Source organism: Hordeum vulgare, chromosome 7H, assembly GCF_904849725.1.
Source record: "Hordeum vulgare subsp. vulgare chromosome 7H, MorexV3_pseudomolecules_assembly, whole genome shotgun sequence".
NCBI classification, from domain to species: Eukaryota; Viridiplantae; Streptophyta; class Magnoliopsida; order Poales; family Poaceae; genus Hordeum; species Hordeum vulgare.
In genome coordinates, this window is record NC_058524.1 from 600,850,912 (window position 1) to 600,873,677 (window position 22,766).

General features: G+C 43.6%; 1 protein-coding gene and 1 long non-coding RNA gene across 5 annotated transcripts; one reads left to right on the top strand and one right to left on the bottom strand.

Annotated features, from left to right (window-relative positions):
* Positions 1 to 6,053: 6,053 nt before the first annotated feature.
* LOC123412433 (receptor-like serine/threonine-protein kinase SD1-8) lies at positions 6,054 to 9,622 on the top strand. Of its 4 annotated transcripts, none has more exons than XM_045105380.1 (8): positions 6,058 to 6,683; positions 6,852 to 7,468; positions 7,798 to 7,893; positions 7,973 to 8,154; positions 8,268 to 8,478; positions 8,582 to 8,819; positions 8,985 to 9,135; positions 9,221 to 9,622. In XM_045105380.1, exons 1-8 carry the CDS (start codon positions 6,220 to 6,222, stop codon positions 9,521 to 9,523), a joined length of 2,262 nt encoding a protein of 753 aa, XP_044961315.1. In that variant the 5' UTR covers positions 6,058 to 6,219; the 3' UTR covers positions 9,524 to 9,622. The 4 variants fall into 4 exon arrangements, with proteins under 4 accessions (XP_044961316.1, XP_044961315.1, XP_044961314.1 ...); XM_045105382.1 differs by having other exon boundaries at positions 6,592 to 6,683; positions 6,799 to 7,468; XM_045105379.1 differs by having other exon boundaries at positions 6,058 to 7,468.
* A 278-nt stretch (positions 9,623 to 9,900) lies between these two features.
* On the bottom strand, positions 9,901 to 11,496 carry LOC123412435. The gene is made up of 3 exons (XR_006613509.1): positions 11,113 to 11,496; positions 10,871 to 10,978; positions 9,901 to 10,191 (listed from the first exon to the last, which is right to left on the bottom strand). It is a non-coding gene; the product is annotated as an uncharacterized LOC123412435 (long non-coding RNA).
* Positions 11,497 to 22,766: the final 11,270 nt, after the last annotated feature.

The following is a 22,766-nucleotide window of genomic DNA, read 5'->3' on the forward strand; positions in this document are numbered from 1 at the left end:
ACACGATCGGGGTTGTTATGGGGACCCCCTTGATAATTCGTTTTAGATTAAAGCTGGTCTGGCAAGGCCCAACTTTGGTTCTACATTTGCCCAACATAATAATTTTGATAAATTAAAATGCATAGGGAGTTAGCGCTACCCGAGGAGTAATTTTACATAAACAGGGGGGCCAGTGCTGATGGTGTTGGTCCCAAACGGTCTGCCTGCGGGGCCACCGCGAGGAAACTCGAGGTTTGGCACTCGTAGCTAGTTCCATCCGTCGTGTCCTGAGAACGAGATGCGCGGCTCCTATCGGGTTCGTCGACACGTTGGGCGGCCTTGCTGGATTAGTTTTACCTTTGACGAGATATCTTGTGCATCGGGATTCCGGTGATGCTTTGAGTAATCTCAGATTTGAGGTTTTCCACTAGGGAATCCGACGAGATCGCGAGCTTCGTGATTGAGGATTTCTATGCGGCTTGTGGTAATTTGTGATGGACTAGTTGGAGCACCCCTGCAAGGTTAAATCTTTCAGAAAGCCGTGCCCGCGGTTATGTGGCAACGTGGAAGCTTTGTTTAACACTGGTTCTAGATAACTTGAAGTTAACTTAATTAAAACTTGCCAACTGTGTGCGTAACCGTGACTGTCCCTTTCGTGAGTTCCTTCTCCGATCGAGGACACGATGGGGTTATGTCTGACGTAGATAGGTGTTCAGGATCATTCATTTGATCATCAGTAGTTCACGTCCGTTATGCGTAGCTCTTCCCCCTCTTATTTCTTGTACTCGTAAGTTAGCCACCAAATATATGCTTAGCCGCTGCTGCAACCCCACCACTTAACCATACCTCACCCATTAGGCTTTGCTAGTCTTGATACCTTTGGAAATGAGATTGCTGAGTCCTCTGTGGCTCACAGATTACTACAACACCAGTTGCAGGTACAGGTAAAGGTTACCTGACGCGAGCGCGTTGATTGTACATTTGGAGTTGCCTCTTCTTCTTCTTCATCGATCTAGGATGGGTTCCAGGCCGGCAGCCTGGGATAGCAAGGATGGACGTCGTTCTTCTTTTATCGTTTGTTTTCGTCCGTAATCGGACCCTGCTCTTACTCTTGATGATTATGTAATGTACTGATGTGACTCTGATGTAGCTTGTGGCGAGTGTAAGCCAACTCTGTATATATATCTCCTCTTTTCAGTACATGTATTGTAACGATATCCATTCTTGCGACACGACGAGATGCGCTTCTATCCCTGACGAGGCCTTCGTGCCAAATTAAGGACAGGGTCGCATCTTGGGTGTGACACAGCACAAGTGGGTCGACAATAGTTGCACGACGATGACTTCATCAAGGTAGCAGCGCAGGACACCACCATCGCCTGCCGGTTTTCACCGGCAACCATGTCTCCCGGTCTCGCAACCGGGAGTAGATAATGGATCTCGAGATCCGACAACCCAGCCTCAGGCCGGCCACCTCCGATGAAGGAGGTGAGCACCACTGCCAGCTACACCGATCAGAAAAGATCTGACCGGAAGTGCCGTCGAGCAGTCCACCAGGACCTCCACGCCACCGCCGATCTGAAGCCAGAATGCGTGCCACCGCAGCATAGCCAGCCGTTGCACGCCGCCGCCTGGTTGCCCAATGCACCTGCAGCCGCCATCGTCTGAGGCAGGGCTGGCCACTTCTGTCGTCGCCGCCGCTCCACTAGATCGGTCGCGGTTGCATATTTTCCACCGGTGCAGAAATCGCACACGTAAAAAAACAGCCTTTGCACATGATACTTTTGTGATGGATTGTGATGGGAGGGACTCGTCACAAATGAAATAAGGAAACTATGTGTAATACTCCTTTTTTGCACATGATGTGGACAAAAAAAAATGTGCAATGCTTGCATGGAGTAACTAAACTCGGAATCACCACATATGTGACTAGGGTAATGGATTGACACCCGTTATGAAAATAATAATGAGAAACAACCATTTCTACGACAAATGAGTAACAAAACACACCGATGCAGAATTGAGCGTCGTCGGACATCAAAATTGACTGATCAAGCCCACCTGTTTGGCCACATGTCGTTTGCAAACAGGAGCAAGGAGACAAACACTAGGTGTGTTTGTTTTACGTCGACCGTCGATTTTCCTCTTTGACTCACTTCCCTCTCTCATCTCTCAGGACACAGATCAGATGACACGCACGTTTGCATGTCACCGTCTGTCTTGCGGTTAAAATTCAAATTTAAACATTGTGAAAAAATCTGGAAAAAAAACCATGCATATTCACAACACATATTAAGATAACCCTTAAAAAATTCAGATCAAAATTCGAAACATACATCGAGAAACAAAAAAGAGAAACGCAGATATGAATAGTCTATAAAGAACCATTCGCGAACTATTCATGACAGATTTCTTTTTTTTTTGTTTCTCGATGTATGTTTCGAATTTTGATCTAAATTTTTTAGGGGTTATCTTAATATGTGCTGTGAACATGCGTGATTTTTTTGAAATTTTTTCGCAATATTTAAATCTGAATTTAGGCCGCAAGTCACACGATGACATGCAAAGGTGCATGTCACCTGATCTGTGTCCATCTCTCATGCACGAACTATGCCATGAGACAAAGGGGGGTGCTTGTTTCCAGGGACTTTTTGGTGTAGGGACTAAAAAAAGTCCCAAAAAGTCCCATGTGAAACAAACAGGAGGGGCTTTTAGGGACTAAAAGGGGATATTTAGGACTATTTGGAGAAGTCCCTGTGTGAGGGTCTTTTTGGTACTTTTTTGCCACTTTTTTCAACAATGCCCCTACTTTTAGCATGTCATTTAATAACTACTACTATATTACTAAGAATAACATGGTCTTTTTACATGTCATTTAATGACCTCTAGTCCCTATTTAGTCCCTGGAAACAAACGGATAGGTACTAGGGACTTTTAAGTTGGGACTAAAAAAATCCCGGGACTTCTGAAACAAACAGGGCCAAAGAGGAGATGGCGCTGGCGATGTGATATGTGGTTGTCACATCTATATCCAGCAGATCCCTTGGTAGGGTACCTAGCTAGGCGAATTGGAACAAGAGTAACATGGACAATGGTTTTTACCGAGGTTCATGATCAACAAAAGAGATAACATTGTACGTCTTACGTTTTGTTTATTGCATTGGGGCGTATATATACGAAGTATAAAGTACTAAGGGATTGTATCTAATGTTATCTGAGAAGTCTTCTGTTGACTAGTTGTGCCCGTTTTATATAAGATATTATGGCCGTATGCTTACAAGAGTCCCAATCGGCTACGGTCGAGGGGAGTCCTTCATAAATTCGGAGTACTTGTCTTGAACGTCAAGGCTTTCAGAGTCTTCATGTATCTCACCATGGATCCGACTTAGGGGTCCTCATCTGGCTCACCAAGCCGGAAACCGTCACGGTGAGGAGCCCCTAAATCAAACCGTCATGGTGAGGAGCCCCTAAATCGGGACACCGATAGTAACCCTTGAACTGGTCTTCAGCTTGGATGTACCTCGGACACTTCAAGCTACGCACCGTGTTCGGTCACCGAACTTAAACAGGTTCAATGAAGCATCCATCAAATAGTGTCTTCATATAGTCGACCTCCATCTGTCGAGTAACCTCTCCTCCACAAAGGACGCACATGGCGATCTGTTCGTCTCCTTTTTCTGAAATCATATTAGCAGCAACGAGACAGTCGGTGTCTAATACGATAGGTGCAGTACTCCATTCCAACGCAATACTGATCCCTTCCATGCATGATGCCAATTCAGCCTCCAGTAGTCATCATGCATGTTTATTTCCTTTTGGATTAATGTCTTTACTTTGAGATGAGCCGGCCCATCCGCACGGCAGCTCAGGGCATGTTTTATTTTTGTTCTTCTTTTTTACTTTATTTTTGTAACCTTCTTTATACTATGTCGAACAAGTATCTGAAAAATGTTGAATAAGTATTAAAAATATGTTGAACAAGAATTTGATAAATGTTGAACAGATATTTCAAAATGTTGAATAAGTATTAAAAATGTAGAATATGTGCTTTTAAAATGTTAAATAATTATTTAAAATGTTGAACGAGTATACGAAAAGTGCTGAACAAGTATTTGAAAATGTTAAATGATTATTTAAAATGTTAAAAGGTATTTGAAAAATGTTGAAATAAGTATTTTTGTTTTGAACAAAGTGATTGAAAAATGTTGAAGAAGTATTTTGAAAATGATGAATAGTTACTAAAACATATTGAACATGTACATGAAAAATGTTGAACAAGTATTTGAAAAATGTGAAATAAGTATTGAAAAATGTTGAAAAAACGTTCGGACAATGTTGAATGTTTGTACAGAAAATGTGGATCACTTATTAAAAAAATGTTTTTAACATATATAAAAATGTAGAGTGAAAACAAAAGCAAACATAAGAAAAAATAAAAAACGGAGAAGAAGAAAGCGAACTAAACAAAAAATGGAGACCAAAAAATAAAACCCAAAAAAATGAAGAAGAAAAAGAAGAAACCAAATAAAAACGAAGAAAATCCTATCAAAAAACAAAAAGGAAAAACAGGAAAACCCATGAAAAACGTTGGAAAAACCGGATTTGTTCGCCCCAAGTAGGGAAAGCACCAACAACTTATTGTGTGCAAAGACACGGTTGCAGTGGGTAGCGTCGCGAGCTCTCTGCGATGAAACCAGAGATCGATCCCCCGAAAATGGGCCGGCCAACTAGTACAACCTCCAGGGAGACGTCCCGCGGGATCGCTTAATGCGATAAATAGCATTCACACTGAAACAGCAACGTAATATAGCTAAAACAAGCGAAATTCATAAACAAGAAGAAGCTAAAACTAAGAAATAAGCTTGTTCTCAAGAAGCAGGATCGACGTTAATGAAAAAAGTAACAGCTGATTGTTGAGTGGCCTGAGAAAACGCACCTGAGAAAGTATAAGCGGCAGCTCAAGAAGTGGTTAGACCGTCCATGCTTTGGAAAACTAGACTAGTTCTTTCCAACTACAATTATTTAGGTACAGAGGGAGTACAAAATTAGTGCTGAGTTATTCAATAATGTACAACTGTCATACCTCCAAGAAACAGTGGTCGAAATATACTAGTCTGGATTCGATTGGTACCTTGGCTGAGACTGATGGATGAAGACAGCGAGGACTTGGAGCGCAGCATTGACCCGGCACTCCAAGTCATGAATAAGTTTGTGTCGCTTGTTGAAAATCCTGTGATAATGCCAAGTCAGGAGCGTATCATTGAATGAGGATGACTGTTTCTCCTCGACACTCACTGCAGATGGCTCCGAGTCAGCTATGTCGGCATATGGCATTCAATTCTTGGGACATATCAAACGCCTGGAATTAGAGAAAGTTTGGATGAGTAGGATTGAGCAATTGAGGGGAAGATTTAATTTTTCCCGAAGTTTTAAATAGCGGGCTACGGCAAATAGTGGCGGGCCTCTAAATCCGGGCTATAGTGGCATATTTATGTACGATACCATTTAGCGGCACGGTGCTGAAAAGGCTATAGCAAGACTATAACAGGGCTATAGCCGGCTATTTAAAACTATGATTTTCCGTGTTGCTTGTGCTGCAAAAAAGGCTATGGACTGCTGACCGGCTATCGGCAAGGCCGCAAGAGGATGGCCCCGCAATGATGTTTGCTTTTTGAGTAATCAGCTGCCGGAATCCATTGGACATCTGCTGCTTGGACTGTCCTTTTGCAAAGCAGGTTTGGTTCTCCTTCAGCAGCACCCATGCTCGTGCAGCCAGTGAGGCTCTGCGTAGCACCTCTATTTCCGGCTGGTGGAGGAAGACATCTAAAGGCATCACGTAGCAGATAAACAATCGGATTTTCGAGAACACAAGGGCCTCTCACGTGGAGGTGTCCAGGATGATCCTAGATGATCTTCATGTACTGAGTTTAGCACATCGCAAGTAATTTTCCTTCTCTGTAAATGGATTTCCAGTGATTGTACAGTTTCCCCCCTGCTATAATGATAAAAGCAGAGGTCCTGCTGTTTCCATCAGAAAAAATCCAGTCATAATATCGTAGATAATTCAAGACTTCAACCTCACAGCGACAGAGGTTGCCTCAACCACACATTCATTCACACCCTTCAGCCCAACCGTTGCCAAAAACCGTGCCTAGTCAGTCTTATCGATTATCTGTACTCTGCTATTTCGTTTCACACACAAGCAGACCAAGAAGAAACTATCCTAGCTGCAAATCCGATATGGCCTGCATCCCCATTTTGATTCTACTATCCTTGAGTTCATTCTGCAAATCCGATGACCAGCTCACATATGCAAAGCCACTCGCATCAGGAGAGACTCTCGTCTCCAAGGGCGGCGATTTTGCGCTTGGCTTCTTCTCCCCGACCAACTCCAACAGTAGCCTCTACCTTGGCATATGGTACCACAGCATCCCCAACCACACAGTTGTGTGGATTGCAAACCGCAACAAACCGATCACCTCCTCTGTTTCTCCAAAGCTTGCCATCACCAACACTTCTGGCCTGATCTTGTCTGACTCCCAAGGCCAAACTGTTTGGGCAACCAACAACAAAATCACTGCTGGAGTTACCGGAGTTGCTGCAGTGATCCTCGACACGGGGAACTTGGTCCTCCGGTCATCCAACGGCACAGTCATATGGCAAAGCTTTGATCACCCAACGGACACCCTCCTTCCCGGCATGAGGTTCGTGCTAAGTTATAAAAATCGTGTGGTTGGGCGTCTTGTTGCTTGGAAGGGCCCTGACGACCCTTCCAATGGAGATTTTTCATTTGGCCTTGACCCCAGTTCAAACCTTCAGCTTGTAATTTGGCATGGAACTAAGTTGTACTACCGCACCATGGTTCGGAACAGTATAACTGTAGGTGGAGGAACCTATCGGAGCAACACCACCTCCATCTTTTACCAAACAGCCGCTGACGTTGGAGACGAGTACTGCTATGTGTATACAGTCTCCGATGGCTCACCATATGTGCGTGCGATGCTTGACTACACTGGAAAAATGAAGACATTGAGTTGGAGTAACTCCTTGTCTTCATGGACAGTCATCGGCGAGGTCCCCACTGCCTGCGACTTCTACTCCTCGTGTGGCTCATTCAGCTATTGTGATTTCACTGCAACTGTCCACACATGCCAGTGCCTTGATGGGTACGAAATTGATGGTCTTGACTTCTCCAGAGGATGTCAGAGAATGGAACCTCTGAAATGTGGAAAGCCAAATCATTTTGTGGCTTTGCCTGTGATGAAGGTCCCGGCCAACTTCTTGCACATCAAGAACAGAAGTTTCGACCAGTGCACGGCTGAGTGCAGCAGCAATTGCTCGTGTACTGCATATGCATATGCCAACTTGAGCAGTGACGGCACCTTTGAAGACCCGTCAAGGTGCTTAGTCTGGACAGGGGAGCTTGTTGACACATGGAAGTTCAGCAACAATGGCGAGAATCTGTACCTCCGGCTTGCTGACTCTCCAGGTATTGTGATTTTTCTTCGTGCCCTTAAGGTGCTGTGTAACTGCATTTGACAGGCTTTACGTTAGTCAAGTAGCCTTCGCATCATTTAACACCAACTCCTTTGCAGGAAGTGTTAAATGTAAAATTCTTGTGAACTTAACAGCATAACAGTAACCTTGAGATTTTTGTAGAATGAGTAGCAAGTATTCGGTATGAGAGGGAGACTATTTAAAAGTCTCATGCATGTTTTTATGTTCACTCAGTTAGTAGAGATCAGTCATGGTACTATGTAGACTCGCAAGTAATTCTTGATGTCTATCCCTGAAAAAATGATGCCGTAATTTTTGCAGATCAAAAGAACAATTTGGTAAAGGTTGTACCCCCGATTATTGCAAGTCTGGCGATACTGACATGCACAGCCTTTGTAACAGTATGCATATACAGAGGTAGAACAAACATGAGCCCCTGATTACAGAATTCAACTTTGCTGTCTAAGCGTTGACAAAAAAACTTGATGTTTATTAGGCAAGTGGCGAAACAAGGAAATCGAACAGAGACAGATGTTAAGATATGTCAGCTCTTCTAATGAAATTGGAGGCGAATATGTGGGGTTTCCCTTTGTTAGCTTCCAAGACATTGCTACAGCAACAGATAATTTCTCTGACTCCAACCAAATTGGAAGGGGAGGTTTCGGCAAAGTTTACAAGGTAACATAAAGTTTTACATCCACTGCAGTAGTATGCTCATTTTAAGGATAATTATCCTAGTGAAAAACGCTCACTTTCAGCATCTTACATTTAATAATGATGCAAAAATGTAGGGGTTGCTGGAAGGTGGCAAGGAAGTTGCTGTTAAAAGGCTTAGTGAGGGTTCTAGGCAAGGTATTGCGGAGTTTAAGAATGAAATAGTTCTATTTGCTAAATTGCAGCATAAAAACTTAGTCAGACTTCTTGGCTGCTCCATTCACGGAGATGAGAGACTACTGATCTACGAATACTTGCCCAACAAAAGTTTGGATGTTTTCCTTTTTGGTATGTCCTTATTCGATTACACATCACTAAAAGTCCTTACAATGTAAAAAGGTACTTTCAAGATGACTAATGGTATACGTCATTTGATATTTTTTATTGAAAGGTGCTGCAAGACAATCTGTGCTTGATTGGCCCACACGATTTAAGATAATTAAAGGTGTAGCAAGAGGGCTTCTTTATCTCCACCAAGATTCACGATTAACTATCATTCATAGAGATCTCAAAGCAAGTAATGTTTTGTTGGATACAAAAATGAATGCCAAAATATCAGATTTCGGCATGGCAAGGATCTTTGGTGAAAACCAGCAGCATGCCAAGACTACGCGAGTTGTTGGTACATAGTAAGTAACCATGTGTCCCAGCCAACCCTTAACTTACATTTTTTTTTCATTTCTGTGTACTTTTTTGCTCACTCTGTAAACAGTGGTTACATGTCACCTATAGCTTTGGTGTACTTCTCTTGGAGATTGTAAGTGGTTACATTGGTGTTGAATTTATGTCTACAGTGGTTACATGTCACCAGAATATGTGATGGGAGGTGCCTTTTCTGTAAAATCAGACACCTATAGCTTTGGTGTACTTCTCTTGGAGATTGTAAGTGGTTTCAAGATCAGCTCATCAGAACTCATGACCAACTTCTCCAACCTTATAGCTTATGTAAGTATGTTTGAAGCACAAAATTTCATTTGCCCAAGCAATATAATGATAACTTGATCATAACTTAAATTGGTTGCTGGTTCAGGCATGGAGACTATGGGAAGACGGAAAGGCCGCTGAATTGGTGGAATGTTCAGTCAGAGAGAGGTGTCCTCTAGAAGAAGCTTTACGGTGCATTCATGTAGGACTCTTGTGTGTTCAAAACTATCCTGATGATCGCCCCCTAATGTCTTCCGTTATATTTATGTTGGAGAACGGAAGTGCACTGGTTCCAGCACCAAAGAAACCCGCATATTATGCTCTAGGTAATCGAGAAGTCGCAGAAACTACAGAACAGATGGAAAATTCTGCGAACGGGATAAGCATCACAACTCTAGATGGCCGTTAAATGTTTGCCACCTTCTAGTAGAGCTAGTTGTGTACTATGATCTATTCTCTGTGGATATTTAATGTGTCGGTTTGGACATCATCGGTATTATTTTCGGTATGTCCGGGTTGCTCTTATCTTTGCTATGCAAATACGCCTGCAAGAAACTACGGCGAGAACCATCCTAACTCCCCAGTCCTAAATCCAACGTCTCTGGAGTTTGTCGTTGGATCCGTTTAGCAGCAAATCAAACATGCGGGCTGCTTCTGGGGCAGCTTCAGTAAGCGGCATGGGCGACGGGAGGAGGCCAGCTTGACAGCCTACCAAGGACTAGCGGAAGTGCAGCTTGCCTTGAGGTTTCCCTGTCGCTCTGTTAAGTCTTACATAAAGCTCCAATCTGAATCCGCTGTAACAGTTTTCCTTTACGCGTGCAGCATGGTTGGAGGGTCATGTGGTACCCATTGTTTAGCATAGGATTAAGAAAGGAAAACTCTCAGCATCAACCGACGGATATTCTCTTCCTCATCCGCCGCCTCGCACGGGAGACGCGTGTCCAAATGAGTCAGCACACCGCTTCGCATCCTGCCTTATCTTCCCGCTCGATTGCTTTCAGCCACATCTTTTTTCCTTGCCTTCTTCCTTTCTTCAAGGCATGCCGTCCACGAACTGCACAAGGCACGCCGTCGCCGCTGTACAGTTTCTACAACATTATCTTTGCTGCACAAATTTTCTGCAACATTATCTTTGTTGCATAAATTTTCTACAAGAAAGCATTTGTTACAAAAAAAATTACACACATTTCTGCAACATGATTTCTACTGTAAAACAATTTTACAAACACTTCTGCAACATGACCTTTGTTGCAAAAAAAAATATACAAATGTTTTCGCAACACGATCTTTGTTGCAGAAAGTATTATATAAGAAACTCTGTTGCAAAAAATATTCTACAGTTATTTCCACAAAAAATTAGACAACTGGAGATTCCGCAACAAGAGTCTTGTTGCAGAAATTAGAAGAAATATTGTTGCAAAAATTAGATTAAAGAAAGATTCTGCAACAAGGATCTTGTTGCAGAAATTAGAGAAAAAGAGATTGTACAACAAGAACATTGTTACAAGAAATAAAAGAAGAGGAATTGACGGCTCACGCATGCACAATCGGACGGCTCGCGACCCGACTGATCTTTTTAAAAGATCAGCCGGCGGACCCGTAGCAGCCCCTTAAGAAAAAGCATAAGCTTCAGTTCAAGAAGTTGTCAGACCAACTAATGTAAGAAATGTGTGCTCCAATCTTGAAATAATGTACTCCCGGGCATATATTGCCTGTTTTATTACTGATGGAGGAGTACGACTAATGTCTGTTTTACCTGGAAGACATATATTGTCTAGAATTTGGACTGAAACTCATGGACGAAGACAGCAACGACTTGGACCGTAGCACTGACCGGGGCCTCCAAGCTTATAGCAGAAACTTCCTAACGAGATATCCATGGTTCAGTATACGTACGGTTAATGAAAAGCACAAGCGTCAGCTAAAGAATTGGTCATTCCACCTATTGTAAAAGAAATTGTTCTCCATTCTTGAAATAATGTAGGAGTACTATTTTACCTCCAGGAAATATACTGTACAAGTCTGGATCGAGACTCGTGGATGAAGACAGCAACGACTTGGACCGTAGCAGTGACCGCAAACGAAAATTGTTACTACGGGTTCAGATTGGAGAGGGCGACAGGGGAAACCTCACGGTAAGAGGATGTCTTGTCAGTCGAGTCTCGGACGCCGTCGCGCTGACGCCGACGGCCTCCTCTAGGCGCCGCCGCCCGAAGCTGCACCCTTACTCCTGATGCCGGATCTGCACGCCGAGGCCGCCATGGCCGACGGGGATCGGAACCAAGCCGTGGTTCCTCGATTCAGGGACGAGGCGACGTGGCTCCGATTTGGTGTTTGCTAGTGCTCGCTATCGACAACAGCCGAGTTTTTTTTAGGGAATCTAGTATGAGTTAGGGTCAGTTCTTTGGCCCTCTTTGGACCGCTCTGCTCCATCAAAAGCAGCTCCATTTCATCAAATTCACTTTGAAGCAGTTTCATATGAAAGTTGTAGCTTTTTTAAAGAGAACGTTTGGCTTTTATCCAGCTCCAGCTTCTCTAATGAAAACTTTGATGGAAAGGATCTATTTGATTGGATCAGAGGGGAGAAACGAAGGGGTATCCACTTACGGATGACAGTGATGGGTAATTTCGCTCCAACTCCAGCTTCTACAATTTTATGGAGCACCTCATAGAGAGCTTCATAAAAAACCCTAGATTCTAGTTTTTTTATGAAGTTGTATAGCTACCCAGTCTGGCTTATGTTTTCTAGAGCGGAGGTGAATTTTCTGAAGTAGAGCAGTCCCAAACAGGCTAACCGCTTAAAAAATAAGCTACCTATCTTCAGCTTAAAAATTAAGCCGTTCTTTAAATTTGTGAGTCTTCTAAATTAGTAACTTCATAACGGTTTCAGAAGCCTCAATGAATAAGGGAAGCGGTTTATGAAAAAAGCTAAAGAGGGGACAGTTTATCTTTTAAGCTGTCAGAAGAACTCATCCTTAATCAAATAGGCTTGCACAAAAGTAAAAATCACCACATCTTGAATAATCTTTTTGCAATAAGCACTAATCGCTTGATTTGACCCATTTAGTCGCTTTTTCGACAAGTAGGGCCCAAAATGTAATGACATGTAGTAATGATTCGGAACAGCGTTACTTCTTCCTGTTCGGAAACCTGCACCCAACGCCAGGTCTTAAGTTGGCAATGGTTAACCGCTAATTAATCTATTACCGACGGGATATGTCGGTTGTAATATCCATGAGGAATTTATTGGGTGAATTACCTTATCCAACAGGTAAACGGTGATGAGGACGACATGGCATTATCCATACCTGATACCCAATTTACCCGTAATATTCTCGCCCATTAGAGCAACTTTAATGGGGCGACCCATTTCGTCCGTCGTCGTTCGTTTGAGACGGTGTGGACAAAAATGATGGCCCAACGCGCTGACCCATTGCCAAAACGCGTCCGCTTCGCGGCCGCGCCGACCCATTTCCGACCCAAATTTGGGATTGAAATGCATCGGTGCGGACGCGCGCGCGCCCTTTCGGTGTCCGCCCCCAACCACCGCAGTCAACATTATTTATGACGGTTGCCATCCTCGGGCCCACGCGTCAGCAATCGCTACCGGACTTTTTTAATCCGAGCGTGCGGTAGGTTCCGCCATCTGCTTCCAGAACCCCGCCCGTCCACATCCAGCCACCTCCTCGGCGACCAAAACCCTAGCACCATGGCCGGCGGCTTCCCAAACAAGGGCAGGGCCCCGCTCTACCCCCGCGCCATCTCCCCGCCGCCGTCTTCTCACCAGCCTCGCCGGCGTGTGAGCGTCCTGATGCACCAAGCGCGGTGGCACTGGAAGCATCGCGTGTCGCTCCCTTACCCCGATGTCACGCTGCCAAACGGTTGGCATCTGGATCCTGAGAGGATTCCGGTGTCGGTCGTGTCGCAGTCGGCACGGGTGCATGCGGAGGAGGTGAGCCGCCGTCGGCGTCTCCTGACGACGGAGCAACGGCGAGACCCTACGTATGTGGCCGACTCCCCTAACTGGGAGGTGTGGTTCGCGGTGGAGCACGAGGAGCAGCACCGTCGTGGCGTGCATGAAGTGCAGCCAGAAGGCCCTCCGCCGCCCCCGCCTGTCGTCAGCGACGAGGACCAAAAAGTTGAGGCCGCCTACCAGGCGGCGCTCGTAGTTGTTCTTCGCGACAATGAGGAGGAGGCGGAGGAGCGTGCCCTTGCTGCTGTGCTGCCACCGCCACCAGCACAGCCCGCGCCGGCAGGACAGACGACGGAGGCGTAGGCAGGTGCGCTCTGGAACACGGCGTTCCCCTGGGCCGGCCCTGCGCCTATGGTGGTCGACCTCACCGGCCCCGATGACGACGACGACTCCTAGGGCTGCCCTCGTAGTTTTAGGTTTTTTTTATGTTTAATTAATGTAATACGGACGCGAGGACTCTCGCCAGCCTTCATGGACGGCTTTTAATGTTTAATTATGCACTTATGTATTTCTTTTTCGCATGCCAGCAAAAATGGGTTCGACCAGTGTTGGGCGCATGCGCCGATTCAATTGCGAAAGCGGACGTTCATGTCCGCCTAGCCGATCCAAATGGACAAAATCGACGTCCTTTTGGATCGGTTCGTTGGTGTTGCCCTTACAAAACTCTTTTTTTTCAAAATCCCGTGCGAGTGCCCGAACTAGGCCTAAAAATCCCATCAATTCATGACCTAACTACACTTTTGTCGATTTCACTCCCTAACCTAGTATCATGTAGCCGTCACTCTCCCATGTTCGGTTGTTCCCCCTCACCCGTGAAACCCCCAATCCAGAGACCAGAGCCCTGATCCCCCAGCCCCACCTCTGATGCTGCCCTGCTCCGCTGTAACCACTAGCGCTGTCCCGCGGCGCCGCAGCCTCCATCCCCTTCGGCCCTACATCAGCGCAACCTTCATCCCCTCCGGCAACCCCTCCATCTTCTCCCCCTTCCACCCCACTGGCATAAAACGACGCCCACATGAGCTTCTGCCCGTTTGTCTCCTCCCACGACAGGACCAATGAGGGTGGGGACGAGTTGGTCGTGGGAGTGAGACAGGAGGAGGACACCCGGTCCCCTAATCAAAGCCTCCAATGAGCATGTTCACATATGTCACCGGCAGCGGCAAGCCTCCACCGAGTCCATCATCGTCAATCCTCCACCGAGTTCAACATCGTCCATCACCGATAGGAACGCAAAGATTGGTTGAGAATCACTCACTAAATGCTAGCACTAGTTCATCACCTAGGGTTTTGTCTAGGAATATATGAAGCTTTTATAGTGTTTTCATATGGTGTTGTTTTATTATGAGCATGTCTATTGGTATAATGGTAGTCTTTACATAGGACAGTGCATTTTTTATTATGTTGTTGTTGTCTTGTTTACATATTTTGTTAGTGTATGTTGTTGTTATGTTTACATAGTGGTAGCATGTCAAGTGGTAGTCTTTCCTAATGCATAATCATGTTAATTCATCATGTCTAGTGGCACCATGTCAACGCCGCCAACAGAAAGTGGTGGCCAAGCTGTAGTTGCATATTCGGGGACACGAAGTGTACCTCAAATTAATCACATTGTTGAGGAATAGGATGACCTCGACGAGTCCGTTGATTATCATGAGTTTGCAGATCCTGTTTTTGTTTCTGATGAATAGGAAGATGGTGTCGGAGGGGATGAAGGGGAGAAGATGGGGCTAAAGAGGAGGAAGCAAACGTGGAAGTTGCTTCCAAAGGAAAACTTACCTTGTTTGTGTGGGAAGAGTTCAGGAAGTGAAAGCTGCGGGAAAATGGAAGGCGAAATGTGTTTATTGCAAAAAGGATCTTGGGGGAGAACCAAAGAATGGGAGCAAGCATCTTCATTACCACTTAGGTATTTGTGTTTTGATAAAGATCAGGACCAAGGGTAAAACTCTTAGACAATCTTCTTTGAGGTTTAGTTCTGCAAGCCATGGAAAAGTATTCGTGGAGAATTACACATTCGATCAAGATCTTGCTAGAAAGGAGCTAGCATCCATGATTGTGGTGCATGAGTATCCCTTATCCCTTCAGTCATTATTTAAAATGGTTTCAAGAAACACCATTAGGTGTATTTATGTTAGTGCCCTTATGTTGTTTGATATGCATTGCCATATTGTTAACCTTCAATATCTGACTAGTTTGTAATTCATTCATAGAAATGATATTATTGATTCATTCAAAGCTGAATCGAAGGAGGCTATTGAGTACATGGCTGGAATTAAATCTAGAGTGGCTATTACTACAAATATGTGGATGGCTGATAACCAAAAGAAAGGTTACATGGCAATCACAAGCCATTTCATTGATGATTCTTGGAATCTTAGGAGTGTTATCATGAGGTATATGCTATTGATTTATTAGTATATGTTGATCTTTTATTAGTATATAGTTGTTTTATTAGTATATGTTGTTGTTTATTAGTATATAGTGTTGTTTTTACTAGTATATGTTTATATTTTATTAGTATATAGTGATGTTTATTAGTGTATGATGTTGTTTTATTATTAGTATATGTTGTTGTTTTATTAGTAGATGTGCTCTAGTGCATGATCTTGTCAATATAAGCTCATGTTCTTGTTAATATATGTAGGTTTATTTCTGTGCCAACTCCTCACACCGAAGAAGTTATAGGTGAAGAACTTCATGAAACCTTGTTATCTTAGAATCTTGATGAGAAGCTATTAGTTGTGATGGTTGACAATTGCACCACCTATGATAAGACATTTGAAACATTGGTGACCAAGATAGGAAAACCCAAGCTCATGTTGAAAGGTACCTTCATTCACATGCGTTGTTGTGCAAATATTTTGAATCTGATTGTCAAAGATGGCTTGCTATGAAACCATCCTATTGATATAGTTGCCTTTTGGAGTGCTACACCAAAAAGAGTAGAGAAGTTTGAGGAAATCGCAAAGTATCAAAATGTCAAAATTACAAGAAGGTTAATACTTGATTGCAAAACTAGGTGGAATTTAACTTTCACAATGCTTAGTGTGGATCTCCCATATAGATATGGTTTTGCAAGATTAAAGAAGGTGGGAAAACAATATGAGAGTCTCCCTAGTAAGGAAGAGTGGGATTTCTCCATTCATGTTGTCGAAAGGTTGCGGTTGTTCCTTGACATGACCGCACTATTTTCTTGAACTAATTACGTAACAACCAACATATATTTTCCCAAGATTTATGAGATCAAGATGAACATGAGACAATAGTCAACATGTGGCAATGATGTGACAAAAGCCATGTGTCGGTGTGAAAACCAGCAGACCTCGTGGTAGGGGGTCATGTGATGTGGATCTCAGATGGATGGTAAAGGAACAGGGAGATGATGATTTACCCAGGTTCGGGCCCTCTTGTTGGAGGTAAAACCCTACGTCTTGCTCTTGTTTATATCAATGGAGAAGTATAAAGTACAGAGTTGATCTACCTCGAGATCGTGAGATGTGTTCTAACCTAAGAGCTAGATGAGTAATGTTGTGTTCGAGTCCCCTCTACGGGCTAAACCCTATGGCTTATATGCACGCCGAGTATGGTATCTAGGGTTACAAGGTCGGTATCGGGGGAAGAGGCGAGAGGAGAAGTCTTGGAGTATACATAAAGTCTTCAGTAGATGTGGTCCCTCTCATGCCCCATCGGGAAGTCTCCGGAGTCCATCTTGAGAAGAATGAAGGCCCACTGGTCCGATCCGAGGTGCATGGGCCGACTAGGCGAGTACCCCCTAGTCTAGGACACCGTCACTAGCCTTCGAACTGATCTTCTACGCCCAAACCGTTCTTTAAAAGAAACAAAGTCTTATAATAAGACAAAACCAAGCTCATCCTTCATCCGAAGAGGTGGGATAGCTTAGCCCCGAATGCCAGGCATGTAGGTATGAATAGTGCCACTTAACCTGGCAATTTTATCGAAGCGGCACGCCTCATGACAGGTCGAGCTGTTATTGTCTTCCTGGCAAATTTTGAGCTAAAACTAAGGAGCCTAGGTGGCACTTGCTTTGCAAAGTACCACACTGGACAAAAATATGAATGTTGAAGCCGGGCTCAAATTAATGAATGGATTGAGCTGAAAATTGACGGAGCATAGTAATTTGGGCATAGGTAGGTACTGTACAAATTTTATACCATTTGGACGTGCCAAAGTTGTACTTCCTTCACAATGCTCTTCTCTGAACAGAAACTTGGAAAAATTATTGAGAGAAATTGGCTAAATTAAATGAGCTAAAATTTGGTGGAGATAAATTATATAGGTATCAACATTCCCTGGTAAAGTTTCATAAATAATTAAGCAATACAAAATATAGTTGCTTCACAAACTGAAAATCTGACCAGAATAATAGTTTGGATGACGAGGTCACATGCATTGCTGGATAAATCTAAAATTGTGCGGAGGGTGATTATTTGAGCATATAAAACATTTGGAAAAAAATTCAGATCATTTGGATAATCCTAGCCGGTACTTCCTTCACAAAGCTTCTTTTTGGATAGAAACTTTGGAAATTTGTTGACGAAGCTTTACTAGGAAAATGGAGCTGAATATTGGCATGTAGAAATGATTTGAATATGTAAGAGATCCCTAAAAGTCTGAGGGAAATAGGAGGTGTCTAGATAGCACTTGCTTTGCAATGTGCCAATCTCACAAAAAAATAGAAATTGATGTTGGGCTCATATAGATGATTGGATTGAGCACCAATTTAGAGAAGGATGATAATTTGGGCATATGAAGGTGTTGTAAATATTTCATAACATTTGGATAAATAAATATGTTTCTTCCTTTGTGATATATTTAAAAAGGAGGTGGCCTTAAGTACCAGTGCATCCACGTTCACAACCTCATGACCATTTATATTGGTCGTAATCGGGTAGAAATAAGGTCGTTGACCACTGTTGTCTGCTTTATGACCATTTGGTGTAAGGCCATTTCAGGGTTTGAGCCCTTCCTAGCAAAATGGCTATGGATTTACGACCAATTCAGCTGGGGTCACCGAGAGAAGGTCACAAGTTGACATATTTCTTGTAGTGACTCGGCAATGCAACATTGCAATAAGGTTGCAAGCAATGTGGCTAAGGAGTTAGTCACGGGATCTTGTATTATGGGAAGAGTAAAGAGACTTGCCGGTAACGAGATCGAACTAGGTATGGAGATACCGACGATCGAATCTCGGGCAAGTAACATACCGCTGAACAAAGGGAAGTGCATATGGGATTGATTGAATCCTTGGCATCGTGGTTCGACCGATGAGGATCTTCGTGGAATATGTAGGAACCAATATGGGCATCTAGGTCCTGCTATTGCTTATGACCGGAGAGGTGTCTCGGTCATGTCTACATGATTCACAAACCCGCAGGGTCCGATAGAGTAGTATTGGGATATGTACGCTGGTGACCGAATGTTGTTCGGAGTCTCGGACGAGAACCCGGACGTCACGAGGAGCTCCAGAATGGTCCGGAGATAAAGATTTATATATGGTAAGTCATATTTTGGCTATCAAAAAAGTTTTGGGTTTTATCGGTATTGTACGAAAAGCTTCGGGGATGTTTCGGAAGGTTCCAGAGGGTTCAGAAGAAGTCTAGAAGGGTCCCTCCAGCCCCTAGGACGTGCATGGGTTGTAAGGGGGTGTCCAAGCCTTGTTGGGCCAGCCCCCAAGGGCCCATGCGGCTAGGGGGTAGGAAACCCTAAAGGGGAAGGCACCTCCTAGGAGGTCTCCTCCCTCTTGGCCACCGCCCCTCCCTTGGAGGAGAGGTTAGGGTTGCGCCCCCTACTGCCCCTTGCCTCCTATAAATAGTGGAGGGGAGGGTAGGGCGGAACACATCAAGTCCTCTTCCTTGAGGCAGCCCTCTCCCTCCCGTTTCTTCCGCTCTTCCTTGTTTGCAGTTCTGGAGGCGCTTGGCGAAGCCCTGCTGAGATTGCTCCACCACCATCTCCACGAGGCGACACGGCCCCATCCCGCATAGCTCTGTTCCGTTACAGGCGTAGCTAGCTGTTGTGCGTGGGCTGTCGCCTGGCCCTATGATGGCAGGGGCTGCCGTCTCGGATTGTGGCGGTAGGTGCCACGCGTTGGCTCGCACGCGTGACGGCATGGCTCAGGTGGTCTTTGTGACAATTTTATCAAAAGGTGGTTTTTTCTGTCAATTTTATTGGACGGATGGTTTTTTTGGATAAAAATTCCAATGTTTCCTTTGTTGAGGAGATGAGGTTCCAGTCCAAACCTTAGCTTACAACTGCATGCACGTGATCGCGAGAGTGATAAAATAGGGGGCCACTCATTTTTTTCTATTTGTACTTGGGTTTGATGTTAGCTTGAGAATTTTTTGTGACACGCATACAAATGTTTGTTAAAAAAAGAGTGAATTCCGTTTTTTACCCTGTAGTTGTACACTTCTGACACTAATTACCCCATCGAGTGGAAATTCGTCTATAATACCCTTTTTAGAAGCTTTGGACACTCGTTTTCTGATGTGTGTCCATCAGGCAAGGTGTGAGGTGATGCCCAGGGTCCAGAAATATATGGACGATGACGAGGAATGAAACAGATGGATAAGAGAAGTCTGGACATGGACATGATCGTCAACGATGTCCTCTGATCTTCACAGATTTTTCTACGAATCATTAACGCAACATTCCGATTCTATCTAACATAAACAAGAAAAATGTAAATATGAGGAAATACCGTGTTAAAAGTCACCAAAATCTGATATTTCGATAGAAGTTCCATTAAATGGGGTAATATGTGTCATAAATGTACAATTAGAGGGTAAAAAACGGAATTCACTCTTAAAAAATAGCAATGAGACATTGAGAAAATTGTGGCCTTTACGAAACTTATGCAAAAACATTTGAAACATGGTGAATTTAATGTAAGCCTAATTAGATTATTTTTAAAAGACACCTGCAAAAGAAAGATGTTTAGAAATTCTAATCAGCGACTCCGCACTAGGCCGTTTCCGTGCAGCACTGCATGCATGCATACATTTTTTTTCATGTGTAGACATGCATGCTAGCGAGAATCTTCTACCTCGTACTGACATCATCATATTATATTATTTTTTGAATTTTAAAAATGATTTAACTCACAAACCAATAATTTAATTAGAGATCCGTTTCCATCGATAGGGTCGCCTCGGCGAGGCCTTCAAAACAAGATCTTATATTAACATGTTTTGATGAAATTTTTTCGTTCTCTACCGGTTATCACAATTACATCATCATAATTGTCATAGTGCACATGTACAATTGTCATAAAAATTATACATAGTTATAGAAACGTTTTATATATTTTTAAAGCATTGCAGTGCTATGTCAAGCTACAGAGTGGGCATTAAATGGCTACAAAAAAGATAGAAAATGTACAGGTACCATGCATCAAGTTTAATAGTGGTTTATATTGTTGCTCATCACACTGACAACCAAGATGATTTAATTTGACAACTAAGTGAATAATAATGTGATAAGTAAGTGACAGTAATCTGGCAAGTACTGACGGAAAAAAAAAGTTACCAAAACATGTTGACATTGGATCTAGTTGAAGATCTCGTCGCGAGAAAGCCAAATGTGAAAATGGATCATCAATTAAGATAACAGTTCGGGAGATAAATCTTTTTGAAAATGCAAATCAAAAAAGTATATTTGATGATGTCATACTTGTGTATTGCTTCATGAAAGAAAAATTATTTTTAGAAGAAATAAGATGGTTAAATTCTTTCTTCTGAACTAAAAAATAATGTAGCTTCTGTCCTTGGAACTAAAGTGAGCAGATCTATCAGTGCCCTGAGGTAAGCTACATGGATGTACGGGCTACATCTTGCTATGCAGAGGCGAGTTTGTACTAAGCATTGTTATATTGCCTAGGTGCAACATCCGAGTCAATAAATTCCCCTTCATAAAAAAACATATTGACTTCAGTTCATTGGCAGAATCAACTCAGTTGTAATAGTCTGTATCTCCTTCGCAGCTATCTTGTTTACTTAAAATCTTTAACCAAATCAAGACCATGCGGTGTACATACGTGTATCTCAATCTATAATAAATGGCATCCAAACATCACGAAACATTTATGAACAATTTAGACTCAAATTGATAACAACAAACAAAGAATATTGGAAAGTGATTTGGCTTTTACATGACACAACCCGGTCAATTCAATCCATGCACTTTCCATATCCAAGCTAGAATCAACGACACATGTACATGCAGCGTGGCATAGCACCCCTAGCTAAAAGAGAAGCTACCCAAGAATATATACTTCCCGTTCAGTAGCATATGCCAGGCATATCCAAATTTCGTCTCCCTCTCCTTTCTCTCGCCCACGGAGGATAAAGTGGCAAGTGCCATCGCAGGAACAACATTCAACACATGATCGGTGATCTAGTCTAGCTAGTAAAGGAGGGAGGAGAACTTCTAATCAAGCTCCACACGAGATCCGTCGTCTCCCATGGCAATGCCACACAGGAGACAGAACTGCCGGATGGAGTCACAAAACCAAAGGAGAGATAGCAAAGGTAGAACGACAACACCATAACTGAAAAGAATTGGACTTGCGCATGTAAGTGGATGTACATGTAAGGGTTTTTTTTTTAAATGGTTGACACCCAACGTAAAACTTTAAAGCCTGATATGGTGAGGGCGTTTGCAATTGGTTAGTTATTGGTGTGGCGATTTGACACCTTATTCCGTGTTGTTATGTGGCATGGTATGGTTTCTCCAACACTCTGGACGATGATGAAGGATTGCAAGTCTGTACAACATGGATCGATGCTCTAGCCGGTGTTTCTTCAGCGATTTACAAATCTTGTTTCGAGCGGCAAGTGACTATTGCTATTTTTAAAACCTGGTATGGTGAGGGCGTTTGCAGATGCCCATTTTTATTACCGTTGGTTCAGTGCAATTTTCGACCTCTGACGGGCACCAAACAATCAGATGAAAAAGAAGGCTAGTATGAAAAATAGGGCGCTGAATCAATGCGGTCCTCCCTCTGCTTCTGGGAGGAACACAACAAAAGTTATCAAGTCAGCCAAATGTTTTTTCATAGGCATGCATCGCGTACCTTCGGATAGAAGACCAACAAGAGCGCAACGAGGCACGAACAAGTGGTGGTGAATCACGGGGCAAATCTCCTTTGGCAGACAGACAAAAGAGCAACGTAAGATGGGTAATCCACATCCATCCCTCTGCCAATGGAGCAGTTGCCCTGCAATGCACCTTCACACTCACACACATACCTATCTCACTCGCCACCGACATGGGTTACTTCTCGTTCTAGCCATTGTTGATGTTGTTATAGTGTTGGTTTGGTGAGAGGAGGAGAACCGGCGACGCGGTGTATTTATGCGCTACCGAAAACGGCATATCCATCAGGAACATGCTCCTCCGGCTCTTCCTCCTTATGTTGCATTTGCAGCTGATGCCATGGCAAAAGGAGGAAAGAAAGTTGTGGGCCAAAAGAAATGCCAAGGAAAAAGAGGAGCAGATTGCTGCTTTATTCCGATATTCAGATTAGATCGGATGCCCTTTCTGTTTGGGGTTTACATTTTGGCGATTCCTTCTTTGTGAGAAAGCTCTTCTTCTCGCCCTCGATGCACACAAGAAAGATTGCAGAGAGGAATCAACCCAGGATCAGGAGGAGAATGTGCTGCCG

Excerpts from the sequence above, each read along its gene's own strand:
- LOC123412433 (XM_045105379.1), top strand. The coding sequence starts at position 6,220 with ATGGCCTGCATCCCCATTTTGATTCTACTATCCTTGAGTTCATTCTGC. Across the intron at positions 8,155-8,267 it reads GTTTCGGCAAAGTTTACAAG|GGGTTGCTGGAAGGTGGCAA; the intron begins GTAACATAAAGT and ends GCAAAAATGTAG. Across the intron at positions 8,820-8,984 it reads ACGCGAGTTGTTGGTACATA|TGGTTACATGTCACCAGAAT; the intron begins GTAAGTAACCAT and ends TTATGTCTACAG.